Source organism: Dermacentor andersoni, chromosome 8, assembly GCF_023375885.2.
Source record: "Dermacentor andersoni chromosome 8, qqDerAnde1_hic_scaffold, whole genome shotgun sequence".
In the NCBI taxonomy this organism is placed as follows: Eukaryota; Metazoa; Arthropoda; class Arachnida; order Ixodida; family Ixodidae; genus Dermacentor; species Dermacentor andersoni.
In genome coordinates, this window is record NC_092821.1 from 142413950 (window position 1) to 142428366 (window position 14417).

The 14417-nt window shown below is 45.1% G+C and overlaps 2 protein-coding genes across 2 annotated transcripts in view; one reads left to right on the top strand and one right to left on the bottom strand.

Annotated features, from left to right (window-relative positions):
* Positions 1 to 63: 63 nt before the first annotated feature.
* Positions 64 to 8181, top strand: LOC126525882 (uncharacterized). The gene is made up of 6 exons (XM_050173849.3): positions 64 to 203; positions 382 to 480; positions 1704 to 1850; positions 4283 to 4458; positions 6551 to 6632; positions 8077 to 8181. The coding sequence occupies exons 1-6, from the start codon at positions 102 to 104 to the stop codon at positions 8161 to 8163; spliced, it is 693 nt and encodes a 230-aa protein (XP_050029806.2). The 5' UTR covers positions 64 to 101; the 3' UTR covers positions 8164 to 8181.
* A 3371-nt stretch (positions 8182 to 11552) lies between these two features.
* osp (myosin phosphatase Rho interacting protein outspread) overlaps positions 11553 to 14417 on the bottom strand; it is a 119938-nt gene continuing 117073 nt past the window's right edge. The window contains exon 25 of the mRNA XM_050173839.3: positions 11553 to 13107. Within this exon, the coding sequence (XP_050029796.2) occupies positions 13043 to 13107 (65 nt within the window). The 3' untranslated portion in view covers positions 11553 to 13042. The remainder of the gene's footprint in view (positions 13108 to 14417) is intronic.

The following is a 14417-nucleotide window of genomic DNA, read 5'->3' on the forward strand; positions in this document are numbered from 1 at the left end:
ATTTGGGTGATTCGTAAACATTTTAGAAAACGAACAATTTTTAATAGACGTCTTGAAGCGTGTTGGGTCGCTTCACCTTTCGCGCCTACCCGCTATCAAACATGTCGGACAGCTGGATATGTAACTTGGCGTACGACGGGAAATTTGAAGCTCTGAAGCAGCAGCTATGCGCCGATCGCACGATACTCACCAAGAAAGACCTCGTAAGCTCGCTCTCGGCGTGTTCTTACCGGAGAAGTGACTTTGAAGAAATGACAGAGTGATAGCAGCTTTTGAAAAAGGCCCATCATTCGTTGAATGATGGAGCATATCTTTACCTGCTTTTCATTGTAAGCGCCGTTGCCATCGCTGTCATGAAAATTCACGCTTCTCACCTCGCAGGCGGGACGCATACCCCTGCACTGGGCCGTCTCGGGCAAGCATAACGACATCGTCAACTTTCTTCTGCAGCAAGGGTCCCCGGTTGACTGCGTCGATGAGGTGTGTAGTGCGCGGATGCCTTTATAATGAGAACTCGCTAGCCAAACCATGTCTCACCGGTGCATTAATTGTTCAAATCTAGCCTACTATATTAATGTTGAGTGTATGTTTGATTAGATATCCCAAACAACTGAGATTTTTCGCGGTCCTGAACAGAAAATTGGTGTCTTCGAGATCGAAAGCTGGTACACTCTTGTTATTGTTGTTGTCCTGCAGAAATAACACGTTCGCCAACGAGGAAGTCTGGGCGTGGTTCGGCAAGGAGTTATTACGGAAGTAATTCATCACCCCGACCCAATTTGATAGCATTGAATATCACCAATGTAATAAAAAAACAACAGAGTGCATTTGAAAAGAGAATAGGCAGATACATAAAGTCTATTCTCCCGGCACTCGCCCCCTATTGGAGCTCGGTGGTCCCATGACAAACTGCCGGGAAGAACTGCCTGGAGGTGTACGCTAACCTAACTTAACCATACGAGAACCAATAGGAAGAAGGTGACTGCCGGGAGAAATTCGTTTCAGAAATTCTCTCGACTGCCTGGAGAATAGACACTGCCATTCATAAAGGGTCCCCAAGAAAACTAATATAAAGAGGAGGCTGCACAAGTGATGTGTACAAAAAGATTGAGTGGCCATTTAGTGGTAAGTGCAACAGAAATGCGTTAGCGTTACATCGCACCCATTTCAGGTCCCAGATCCATGATACAAAGTGCATTCACCCATTGCAAAGCGTTGTTTAGGAGATCACTCGACATACATCCTGCCTTGTTTGTTTGCTTAGGGAGTTGAGCTGAGGAGTTGGGTTATTATGTTTTGTGAGGTGTTGTAAGGTACCCTTGGAATTTGAAAGGTTAATATTTCTGTTTTGTTTTTTTCAATAACAGGATCCTGGTAAGTTTTTTCTTGCATTGAATGAAAGTTGCTAATTACAGTCCTTGCAGTGACGAATCACTATGTGGGACAGACACCACCAAAAAATAATGAAACAACTCTTTCATATCAACCATGACATAGTAGCTTGCATATGGTTTTGTGAACTTTGTGGTTTGTATCTGTTTGTACATATTTGTGTGTATGCATACGCTCCACATAACTGAGGTATTTAATGTTATGGGCAGCGGAATTAATTACTCAGCCAAGTATTTGGCTGAGTAATTAATTTCATGACTTTCTGGCCTTATTACCAAGCTTTTCTTTTTTTCATTTTTCTTTTTATGCAGGCCAATTGGACGCCACTCATGATTGCATCATCTGTCGGTCATGTTGAGATAGTGTCTGCTCTGCTTAACAGAAATGCTAAAGTGGGCATCGCAAACCAGATGGGCCAGACATCGTTGCATTACGCTGCGTCTAAAGATCACCTAGAGGTAAGTCTGCTGCTTTAACTTCTGGTCTGTTCTTTATACCTAGTACATACTTCTCCCTGGTTGTCATGGTTAGCAGCATAGAGTTTCTCACAATATTACCTAGAGGTAAAACTGGCGCTGTGATGATGTATGCACGGGAATGCTGGGATATGGTGGCTTTGGATTGGCATCGTTCTAGGAAAGCCAGGACAACTTGAAGGCACGCCTGCCTGGCACCATGAGGTGGTGTCTAAATCCACGCCCCAGTGGTGGCGCCCTCAGGATAAACAGATGCAGGTCTTGAAGGCTATGCTTTTGCTGTTTGTATGCAGTGGAAGCGTTTGCGAGAGCCGGAAACAGTCATAGATGTTGCGTTTTGGACACCACCTATTCTGTCTTCCAATATCGTTAGTTTTCTATAAAAACTGCATGTAAAAAGCACTTTAACTTTAGTATTACACAAAATTATGTTATATTCAATCATAAGGACTTGCACGTGTACGTACAATTTTATCAATCTTAAGTATCCGCAGGCCACCAAAGTTGGAGGACAGATGACAAGGTACATGCTTGTTTTGCGACATTTTGTAGTCTCTTCTTGCTTTTCTACACTTGATTATGCACTGCAGGTGAATAAAATTTGTTGAAAGATGTAATACGGGTGAGTGAAACTTTTTATGAAGATATTAAGACTGTATTATCTATGCAGCGATATCCACATTTTAAGCCAGGCCTCTCTCAATACCAGCCAGCATAAGCCTTGCAGACCTATATACCGTCATTCCGATGACACAGTGCCTGTCGTGAAACTGATAGATGTTGGCGCCAGATTTCCCTCCAGGTAATATTGGGAGAAACTGTATGGTTAGAAGACAGTGGTCTAACGTAGTAAAGAGTTACAAGGGTGAGAAAAAAGAGAGAGGGAGGCACGTAATGGGTTAGCAGATGCGGTGATGTCACACACACAGGAGGAAGAGAGAAGCAAGGAGGGCAAGCACCAGGACATGTCCTCTTTACACGAGAAACATGGCAGGGTAACCGAGAAGCTATCACTGACTATGACAATCATCTTTGATGGCTCCTTCCGAGATCTTTTTGTTTCAGTTGTGCCAAAGGTGCTGTGGAAAAGAACTATATTTCGCAGTTGACGTATACAGCCTGAAGTTGATTGTTTAACTCTGATGTTGGCACAACCAAGTTGGTGTGCTGCTCAAATTCAGGCTGCATGCATATTCCACAAGTAAAGGCAGCTTCTTTTTCTTTACTCATTGTTCACAAGGGTGTTTGAAGCAACTTTTTTGCAAGGAAGCTATGCCACCACGTCCAGTTACGAGAGGAAACAACTTTCCAAGATGGCAAGACGACGGGATGAGAGATATACAGTAGAACCTCGTTCATACGTTTCGGAAAAAGAAAAACCCCGAGAAAAAAACGTACTAACCGGGAAAACGTACAATCTGAAGTAACCAAAATACTTTGACAAACTCAACTATCATTCATATCTACGTAAGGCAAAGCGTTGCGCGGATCGTTGCGGCATGAGATGCCACGTCGAGCTGGTGGTGCTTCAGTGGCTTGTGACATGTTTTATTGTTTTCCCATTGCGTGGTGTTTTCAGAGGGCGACGAGAAACCGAAACGAACTCGAGCTTGTGGACGACGCCGAATGCCGCCGAAGCGAAACATGATGTCCACATCGCACCCCCTGCAGCAGGAAACGGGGGCACACTTGCATTACAGCCTACCAAAAGCGTACAGTACGCTACCGATGGCACTACGCACCACGCGCTGTAAAACTGATAGGTGAAGATGCTTATCGCAATAGGTTTGGCGGCAATAGTTGTAAATGTGGCGTGTGATGACCCGGGCAAAGATTTGCTGGTCACCGGAATGAGGAACTGTGCACGCCTTTGTTTTCACATGAGACTGCTATATACTATATATTACTATCTACTACTACTACTACTACTACTACTACTACTACTACTACTACTACTACTACTACTACTACTACTACTACTATCTATCTATCTATATACTATATACTATAAACTAACACGCCCTAACCTACGCTCTTTCAGGCTATATACTGTTCTCGACTGCACACGCCTCACGCCTTTTCTTGTTCACATGGGATCTAGCGGCCGGAAAACGCATCATACGATCGCACTTCGGCGACGTACGGAACACTGGTGCCGAAAAATCATGTTTTCCAGGAACGTAAGAACTGGTGAAAAATCAGCATAACTCTATCGGGTCACTTTTGGTGTTCTCGATTGGGAACGTTGGTGCCACAAAGACGTACGTAACAGGAATGTATCAACAAGGTTTTACTGCACTAACAGGGCAGATGCACTATCCACATCCGTCTTGTTTGCACAGTTCTTGTCCTGTCGTCTGCTAGCCCAGCTTGGAACTTTCCGAGGAACGCTTGCCAACATTGCGGTCACGCAGGTTGCCAGACTCCTGTTGGAGCACCATGCCAACATCAATGCCCAAGACTCGTATGGCAGCACCCCACTGCACCGGGCTGCGTCCCTGGGAAGGTGTGCCATCGTGCGGCTCTTTCTCGATGGCTACCGGAACCAGCTGGACACCAACTGCACTGACGAGGCTGGCAACACACCCCTGTGAGTCTGCATTGCTGCAGTGCACTATCTGGTCCTCCTTGACACAGTAACACCGACTTCCCTCCAGTGGTCGGATCACATATTGATTGACTGACTTTGAATGGCTGAGTGGGTTGAATGTTGCAAAGCTATACAGTGGCTATGAGGTAGGCCGTGGTGGAGGGCTCTCTCTGTCTTCATTGTTAACAGACAGCTTTCTTTGTCCACTTTGTGCACTTTGCATGGTTGGATAGACAGCGTTCTTGCACGATAAATTGGAGAGGGCAAGAACTCGAGAGGGTGACCACAGTAAGTGAGAGTACAGTGGAAGAGTGATAACGGGAGCGCGTGGTGGTGGGATATCCAATTTCACTGTATGATAACCGTCATCCAGTTATCGCTTGCTGCAAGATGCGCCTGCTATATGAAATTTCTTTAGTGTCATCACCGGTTGACGTAACGAGTCGTGTCTAATCAGAAACATGCACAATGTTTGCTGTGAATCAAGGGATGGCATGGAGGTTCACAGCAGCATCACATAGGAAAGCTACTGCTGACTTTGAATATCATACATGATGATTTCTACTTCAATTTTTACCACCTTTGGGTTTCTTTTGGCACACACACCTAAAGTTTGATGCAAGAACATTTTTGTGTTCACTTCGCATTTAAATGCGTCTACCACGGCTCAGTATCAATTATGTGGCTTCATGGTCAGAAGTACAAAGCCATGACCACTGAGCCCGCAACGTGGTAAGCGATTAACTGTCTTTGGCGTCATGCTAACAGTTGACAAGGAGCATGGAATTGTGCGCATCATATTTCTGCGCACACTGTCCTGTGATAGCTGTCTTAGGCACAACAGATGAAATGAACGATGATGTTATGAAAATTGAATAAAGTGCATGCATAACTAAGGCCTTAGTCAAGTGCCATAGATGGGTTCTGCCAGAATGTTTTTGACAAAAGATTGCTGCTGTGCATGGATTAAATGGGAACTGGCTAGGGCTAACTAGAGTGAATTCTTTCATTTATGCTTTCACCACGTCGTGAAATGTTAAGGGGATGTCATGTGTGCATGCCTACACAACGACCAATTCTTTTTCGTATGCCAGATTTTTTTTCGGACGCCACGGCCACCTCCCTCTCGGAGCCAATGTATGAGGATCTCAAATTTTGAATGCTGAAACCCTTTGCCGTCTCATTTTCTGGACGTTTTGCCGTGACCGCAGGTCCGAAACAGCAATAATCGAAGCCACTACTGTTACCATTTTGATTATCTCACAGCATCTAAACAGTGCTCGTGCATGCCAATCTGCTAGCAGCTGTAGCCACCACGGCAGTGCTAGGCCTAGCTGCTGCAACATTCGCTGCCAAGCTTCCTGCTGTTTGGTGCTGTGTTTTTTATTGGAAGAATTTGACGCTGTCAGCAATGATGCCAACTCTGCCTTTGGGGTCAAGCGGTGCATAATCCCGGTTCCCAAAAGTCAGCTTCCCCGCATTGCAGTGGTGTTGTGCGGTTAAGAAAATTGGTCAGGCCGTTGTCACGGGACACAGTATGAACAGTATTACATAATCTACACACGCAAACCGACTGTCTCCTGTCACAGTACGTCCAGCGATATGCCTAATACTATGTGTACTGGCAGGCCTTCAGAGCTATTTTGATGTGCCCGTGAGGACTGGAGTCCTTGGGGGCAGTAAAAAGGCATGCATTCATTTCTTTGGACTGCCCAATTTTTCGAACGTTTTCGCAGCCTCTAGGGAGTCCAGAAAAATCAGACTTTGACTGCAGTTTGGTGCCTTCATCGTCATTGGCAACTGGGTTGCGCAGTGATGAAAAATTGAGGAGTCTTGGAAGCTATTACTTGTAAGAGGTGTTTAACTTTACACTTTTGATTTCGTACCTTCATGATAGTGGTTTAGAAAAACGGGGGTATGAAGCGAGCAGGTGCGACGTCGTAGTTACAGTAGTTAGTGATCATAATGATGACGCTTCCTTTGTTTCATTATTATTAGTTCATTTGATTTCAGCGTTGCTCAGCTGGACATTGATGGTAGCCACAGGATAGCAAGACTTGGTCAAGCTGAACACCATGTTGATGTTTTTCAGGCACTTGGCATGCGAAGAGGAGAGAGTTGATGTTGCCAAGATGCTGATTCAAGCCGGCTGCAGGACTGACATAATGAACAAGGTTGGTGGAACGTCAGCTAGGGCAGGCATGTGCTTTTTTATGGCACCGCCCAGAAGAAAGTCGGGCATCATCAAAATCCAACAGCGCGAAATATACAAAGGACAATAGACTCAGACGGTGTGGGCACCGATTCACAACACAATGTTACATTACACTGACACATACAAAGGCACTAGGCGCGTGGAAAATATACAAGGTGCATCAGCGAATTACGCCACTCATTAATTTTACGCACTCTTTGTTTGTACTGTCCGAGTCTATTATCGTTCACCTATCTTATGCTGTTGATTTTGCATATGTTAATCTACCAACTCACCCAGCTTGCTGTTTATTAGAAGATCTGATGTCATTGTCTGCGGGAATAGTTTTTTTTTTTTTTTTTAGGAGTACTCTGACACAGTGGGAACGTTAGTGTGTAGTAGAAGGTTTGCCTTGTCTTGAACTTGGCCTGGTGTAAAACATTGTCATGGTTCTGCAAGTGCAGCTTTATTGGAATTAATCCCACAAAGACTAATGTATGTTATTTTTGATATCGTGAGTTTGATACCTCAGAATTCAGATTTAAGCATGGTAAAGCTAAAAAGCTTATAGTAGCATTTCTGATACCCTGGAGCAATATTTAAGACGTGAATAGTTCAGCTGACAAACTACTAAATAATACATCTTTCATTTTTGTGACCACTTGCAAACATAACAGACTTGATAGAAGCGTATGCTGGGCATTTTAGTAATCCATGCGGGAAAGCAACAGCACGTACACTCTACGAGAAGACTCCGTCTTGTTTTCTTTTCATCCGGTGTACATCTTGCGCCGTAGTTTCAAATATAACAGGCATGGCACATTCAACTGTGCAAGCTGAATTTAGGGTTCAGGTGCGAGCATTGCCACGGAACTCACTCACCACAAAGCAGCTGTATTATGTCTGGCATCAAGAAGGATGATTCACAAGCAAAACGTGCACAATAAACGAGTTTCTTTAATTAATCCAAGGCATCTAGTCCTTTTAGCTAACGTGTACTCTCACAATGAACAACAAACCAATAGCTAACACACTGTTAGTTTATTGTCTAGTACGATACTCCAATTTCCTTCATTTTGGCAGCCACAATAGAATTTAATGTTTTCTCTTCACTGCAAGCAGTTTTACTCATATTGGTTCAAAGGTTGCCTAATGAAAACAGTTGCGTGTTTCATGTAGTTTCAAGTAGGGAAGTTATAGCTGGCCTTGAGGTAAACCTCTTTTTAACTTCGTCACCTGTGGAAAAATCATCTGTAAATGCAACACAGAGCTTGATAGAAGCAGAGGCTCGAAAAGCAAGCAGGCAACCGACTGAGTGTGGTATATAGCCGAAACTTCCATGCTGGGAACTTGTGATAGCGTGTGTGAACACTATACAGGTAAATGGGCAACCTGCGATAGTTTTGTTTTTCCGTCTTGTGCAGGAAGAAAAGACCGCCTTCCAGATGGCGCCACCGTCTCTGTCAAGGACACTGCAGTCTCTGCGTGTGGGTTCCGCAGGAGATTGTTAATAAAATTTTTTTTTTTTACTTCTTGTCACCATTGTCTTGCAGTCTTTCGTTGAAACCCAGCTGTATCCTTATGGAACAGTCGAGCTGTAGCAGAAAGTTATCCTTGTATAATAAAAAAAAAATGTCACTCTTACTGCGAGGGGAAGCTTAACAAGCCAGATGCAGAAACGAGATTGATGGCAACGTTGCCTTGAAGTCCCCGCAGCAGCTTGCCATGAAGTCGTGAATTTCAATGGCGTCTGCTCAAGCCCTACTTCATTCTTATCAGTAAACACGGACCAGATCTCATTCTAAATGGGTCAAAGACTGAACTTAGTAAGCTTAGAGGACTTTTACTGTGCTGTAACAGCCAAAATAAAAGAAAATGTGTTTAAAGGGGCTCTGAACCACTTTTTTTTATCAAAGTGGAGAAATGCATTCAAAGTGAAAACAGGCCATTTCAGAAATACTTCGCCTCAAAAAGTACTTCAATGCATTGAGCAGAAGCAGAGTCATCGGCAATCAAACAAGGCCTCCACGGTGCTTCCAGTCCTTTAACGCCTTCCACTGCAAGGGCTACGGCGGAGCGGCACATGCCCGCAACACTCCGCCTTCCAAATGTCACCGTGATGCGCAGTTTAAATTTGCTCTCGCAACAACGACGCCACTTCCAATTTTGACGCCTACGACGCTCCAAACGCGATTGTCCTTAGCGAACCATAGTGCGCTTAGCCACTGGACTCATCGCAGCTGCGCCTCCTATGCTGCATAGCAGGGTGCAGCTACATGCAACTGTGGTGCATATGCACAGGATTTGCTTTATGCACACCGGCGTTGTCCTTCACCAGCGTGGCCGCCAAGATAGTAGCCACATCCAACCTGCACATTTTTGAAGTGCTGTGAATTGGACTGCCAAAGCGTGAGTGCGGTCTGACCAAGTCGAAATTCGCGAGACCCGATGGCTACGACACCGATAAGTAGGGTGGCCAAAGTCTATTTCCTACGCGAGCTGCCGCATCTCGGCATGAGCAGACTGTCAGCTTTTTCCGGAAGTACGTAATTATTGAAATCTGAAGGCTCTTCCAGAAGAGACAATGGTGAGGGGCACGTGTGCAGCAGAGAATGCAGCCCATTGACCAGGAATTAAAAAGAAGCTTTAGCTCAGGCCCAACTCTGATGCTGCCTATTCGAATACGTTTTAAAATGAAGAAATGCTTTTCCGAGACAACCCCCGAACTGATTTTAATGAAATTTGTTGCATTTGGGAGTGAAAGGCAAATTCTAGTGCCTGTAAGAAGCGAACCCTTTATTTAGGACTTTAAAAGCTTAGCGAAAATTGGGTACCTAAAGACCACCAATATTTGATGGATATCTGGGTAAGATTCTCTTGTCCAAGTCTGGCACGGTAGGTTGACGGATATGTGATATCCTGATAAGGTCCCAACATCTAAGTCTAACACAGAAAGTTCTGTGAACAAACAAGGGACGTCACATATTCCAGTGACAACAATGGGGTCCTATGCATATCCTATGGACATCCGCTGCCAGAAATACACCATGCTTAGAAATTGGCTTCAGAGTGGTTGTATGGCCCATGCAGCAGGCGTTCTGATCAGGCTTCCTTTTTTTTTTATTGCAATAGCAAATATACGGACACTTCAGGCACGTTTCTGCCGTCACTGTGATGTTCTGTATGAAGTCCAAGGGCAATAACATCATCGCAGCGTGCCGTATGCTGTATGTGCAAGTGAAAGCGGGGAGGAAGCGCATCATCTTCCGTCGCGCGCAAGGCACTCGGGGGAAGGCAGGGAGGGGGGCATTCTAATATGGCAGATGCTGCGTATGACGCAGCCGCGCGGGCTCTATATTGAAAGCGATCTGCGATGAGCATAGAGTCTAGGCTCGTCGAGGGCTTATAGCTTTGTGTGTACAGTGTTTTCGCTGCTTAGTTTACGTTGAAGCGAGAGGTAGTACGAAGGTCAATTCGCTCATCGCTGGTGCCGCACTTCCTCACTCCAGCATTGTGACAGTTTCGGCGGTCATCGAGCAAGATGTGTTCGTTTACTTGTATGCGCGACACCATGCGTGTTAATTTAGTAAGCGAATGTTTCCAAGTTCATAAAGCCGATAAAACTATTCTTACTTCGTGTTGATGTCTACGAATTTGGTATTGCATTAGATGCTTCGACTCTCGGGTGAAACTGGGGCCCTTTTCACGTTTCAGTTCATGCTGACGGTGCATGCACAATCCAATGACCTCTAATTGTCTCGTTGCTCTTCCTATCTCCTTCTTCACCTTGCCCTGACACTGTGATAGTGCAATCATTCCCAGCCTTGGAGAAATTAGACGGTGTACGTTCTACACAATGAATGCCCATGTAAACTCGCAATGAAGATTCACAGGCGAGGTTTCACAGTGAGCCTTACCTGGCCATATAGCCCTGCCAGAGCCAGGTCTTGAATAATCTTTTGTTAAACACAAGGGACACTTAGTGAAATTAAACCAAAATTTTGTCTTGTCAGTTAGCCACCAGGATAGTTAGCACCTTGCATTTCAAGCTGAGCAGAAGGCTGCACTAAAAATAAACATTTATAATTTGCCGCTGAAGAGAGAAAAGAAGGGAGTTAACCAGATGAGAATTTCTGGTTTGCTACCTTGCAGTGGTGTGGGGGAAATAAGGAATATATACGGTTTCCTACTGCTGGAGCTTTGTTCTGTATGCACATGGCCATGTGGTTCGTGAAAACCGACTTTATGCTATTCTTTCCTTCAGTGGGAAAGCACTGCAAGGATGCTTGAAGCTGTGATCAGGCAGCTATTCCGTCTGAAATAGTTAAATAGGGTGGTTGCTTGGGCTAGTTGACTATTCATGACAAAAAATGACGTGTATGTCATCTCTCGCAGTCCTTGTCCTTCGCGCTGTACGTCATTTTTTATCCTGAAGTAGTTGTTTAGGCGCTGGTCTAGATATTTCGTGCAAGCTTCCCATTGTGGGCCATGCTCAATGGGAGGGAACGGAAAAAAGGAATGCCATTAGAACTCCACTGATCTTAAATTGTGATTGGCCAAAGTGTGGTCGGTGCCATCGCACTGTGCAAGAGATGCTTCAAGTCTTAACATTCAACATGACTGCACCCATTCTGGTGGCTATCACTGTTCTGACAGCTATCACCACTGCAACAGCTATTGCTGTGGCTATCACTGTTCTGACAGCTATCAACACTGCAACAGCTATTGCTGTTGAAAATGTGGCCTGTCCGGAGTGGCTTCACCCATGCAATAACTTAAAATTTGCACTGTCATCTCAGATGTTTACTCTTCACTGCATGCCTCGTTCTCCTTGCAGCGAATGCGCTTGCGACAACTTGCCATCCGACAGTGGAATAAGACACAACACCACTCGGAAAGGTGCAGACACATTCATCTTTTTATTGTATTTCACGAGAAACAAGACTTGTTTAGTATTGCACATCTACAAAAGACCACATAAAACCTGAGGCAGCCGCCGAGGCTTATTTCTTTTATTCTTCAACTTTTCTGAAGGAGACCTGAGTAGAGCCGGCGCGCGTCGAGTGCGGCGACGACGCACCTCGCACGGCTGCCTGGACGGAAAGCGCCATCTAGCAGTGGTGGTGGTGGCGATGACAACGGCGAGCAACTACTGTGCACATTTGATACAAAAAAAAAATGTTAAGGCTCACTACTATGCTACTAACTTATATGGACGGCAAAACAACACATCCAAACTCTGGGGTGCAGCCTCCCGCATGTCGGCAAACGACTGGAGAAGTGGCGCACCCTGTCTTGGCTAAGCGGACCTTCACAAAAAACACACTCGCTCTCTCCGACAGCCCAGCGCGTCAGCGTTTCTTCGTTTCTTTGCTGGTGATGACGATGTTGCGTTCTCTGACAGTATGTACACAAACTGTGTCCTTCCATTCCCCGTCACTGGCTCTGTTAACAAGGAACATCTGTAAAAATATATTTATAATATATAAAACTCTCTCTATAACTTTTTTTTTCTTTCTACCTATGCTTTGTGTCGGTGTGTGTGTGTAGACATAGAATATGTTTTGCCGGCTAACCCTTTGTAGCTTGCCTGAATGCTGAGGTTAAAAAAAAGAAATAGAAAATGACGCTTCACGGCTACAGAGGGTAGTGCCAGTGTGTTTTCGACAACGTATAGATTTGTTTTCCTTTCAGTTGGCTCCGCTAAAACGAAAAATAAGATGTGCTAAAAAAGGAGCAGCCTGGCTTCATAATGCCTGGTTTGTACAAGGAAGGCACTTTGTTAATTGCGCTAGTAAGTCTCTCTCTAACGAACTTCCTACACTGCCTGGTTAGTTTCTAACATAGCTGGGAGAGGGTTTGGCAAGTTTCAATGTTTGCCTAATTTTTTAATAAAACATTTTAATAAAAAGAATGTCGCTGTGAACAGCACACAACTGGTTGCCGACCAGTCGTGGTGCCGCTGGATCGAAGTGGATTCGCGAGCTGCCCACGCAAGCCAACAGCGGCCTGCATGTTTGAAACACACACAACAAGATTGTGCAAAGGCCGAAAAAAGAAAATGCGCTTGGGCTAGAACAAAGTAAAAAAACAATGAATAATCAACATGCTATAACGAAAACTAAGCAAACTTGGCTTTGCGCTGAGGTTGCTTACTTCCAATCGACAAGTTCATGGTGTGGATTCGTGCAGATGTCATGACCTACGGCGACATCGAACATGGAGGTGGACTACAGAACAACATCTGGATTGGGCATGGCTGAGGACAGCTAAGTGCTGTCGGTTCAGGCTATGTACAGTCGCATTTTTCTCTGACCAGCAGAGATTGGGGAGGGATAGAAGGAGAGGGCACAACGACCAACAGCTGCTGCTGAAATTCGTCTCAGCACTTCAGCTGCTGTGGGTGTTGGTCAACGTCATTGCTTCGGGACGACCGAAACTCTTGTGGGAGTCACCTGAAAGCGGGCAAAGAATGACATAGTGAATAACCTGTACACTGGCCGCACATAGGGGGCACTAATAACTGTCACTGCTGAGTGAGTTGACAAGGTTTCTTAAACTTGAAATAAAAAGCGCCACAAGAAAAGGGCACCATAGAAGGAAAAGACCGACCCCTCTAATATGTTTTCCACGGGACTGTGAGAAAAACATGTAATACCCGGGAAACATATTACATGAATATGTTGCTAAATGTCACGATAATGAGCTGTTAAGTATGTTACACATTAAAACAAAGGACGCTATGCATGGCAGCAGGCTGATTCGGACTTGACAAGGACCATCTAAAAATCATAAAAGTCGGCAGTCCAAACTATATGATTTGGCAAAAAGGGTGTGTCGTATTCTCGGATTCCCACTTTTAGGGTGTACGCTCATTTTCGAAACATTTCGCATGACTATTAATGAACGTACCCGCGTCTACAAGCAACAGCTTTCTTGGCATAGTGCCGAGCCCATCCCAGTGCCGGGACCAATGTCACCTGTCAACGCATCCGGACATCAGTGTCCTCGAAAGCGATCGTCCGAGAATATGGCCCAAGTTGGTCAACACACTGCTGCATGCACACATGCCCGCCTGCGACCCGGCCAGTTCGTAATCCGAACAATGTCAAGCGATCGCTACAGACAGACAAAAATACAGTCAATGCACGCACCGAATCTTCATCCCCTGGCAACATAACCAAAGCGAGTTGCAATAGCCAAACGATCACGGGTTTCTTGCAACAGTCATTTTTTCGGAGCTTCCCTCAAGTAATCACCGCCCTTGAAACTGGTCGAAGAAGTTGCTCAGGAATGTGTCGCTATTCAACACGCAAGTGAAGAATCACGCTGGAGGCGCAGGGCTCGAACAGCAAAAACAGCCAATGCAGTCTCTGAACATTTAGCAGCTTGACTTGGCTTGTCCTGCAGTTCAGATGCATTTGGCAACGACAGGATCGACTAGGCGTTGCTAGGTTCAGTTTCAAGGAGGAGTTGGTGACATGGCCGACGACCATGCTGATGATCTATTAAAACCAGAACAGTGCCATTTTTGCTCGTTTCTGAGGCCAAATTTTAAGCGGTCGTGCAGGCAGAGTCTGAATATTGAGCAGTGCGATGCGAGATGTTCGAAATTTCAAACTTTTCTGCCAAGAAGACACCCATCTAGACCATCGCATGTGCTGCTGGACAAAGTGGCAACGAGGTTAGTCAAGGCATGAGCCACCTGTTACATGTGTCGATTGCAGAGTTCCTCAAGAAATGCGGATTACCAAACCCAATGGAT

What these genes read in the sequence shown, in the direction of transcription:
- LOC126525882 (XM_050173849.3), top strand. Translation starts at nt 102, where the DNA reads ATGTCGGACAGCTGGATATGTAACTTGGCGTACGACGGGAAATTTGAA. An exon ending in CGGTTGACTGCGTCGATGAG is followed by an intron (nt 481 to 1,703) that starts GTGTGTAGTGCG and finishes CTTTTTATGCAG; the next exon opens with GCCAATTGGACGCCACTCAT. An exon ending in GAGGCTGGCAACACACCCCT is followed by an intron (nt 4,459 to 6,550) that starts GTGAGTCTGCAT and finishes GATGTTTTTCAG; the next exon opens with GCACTTGGCATGCGAAGAGG.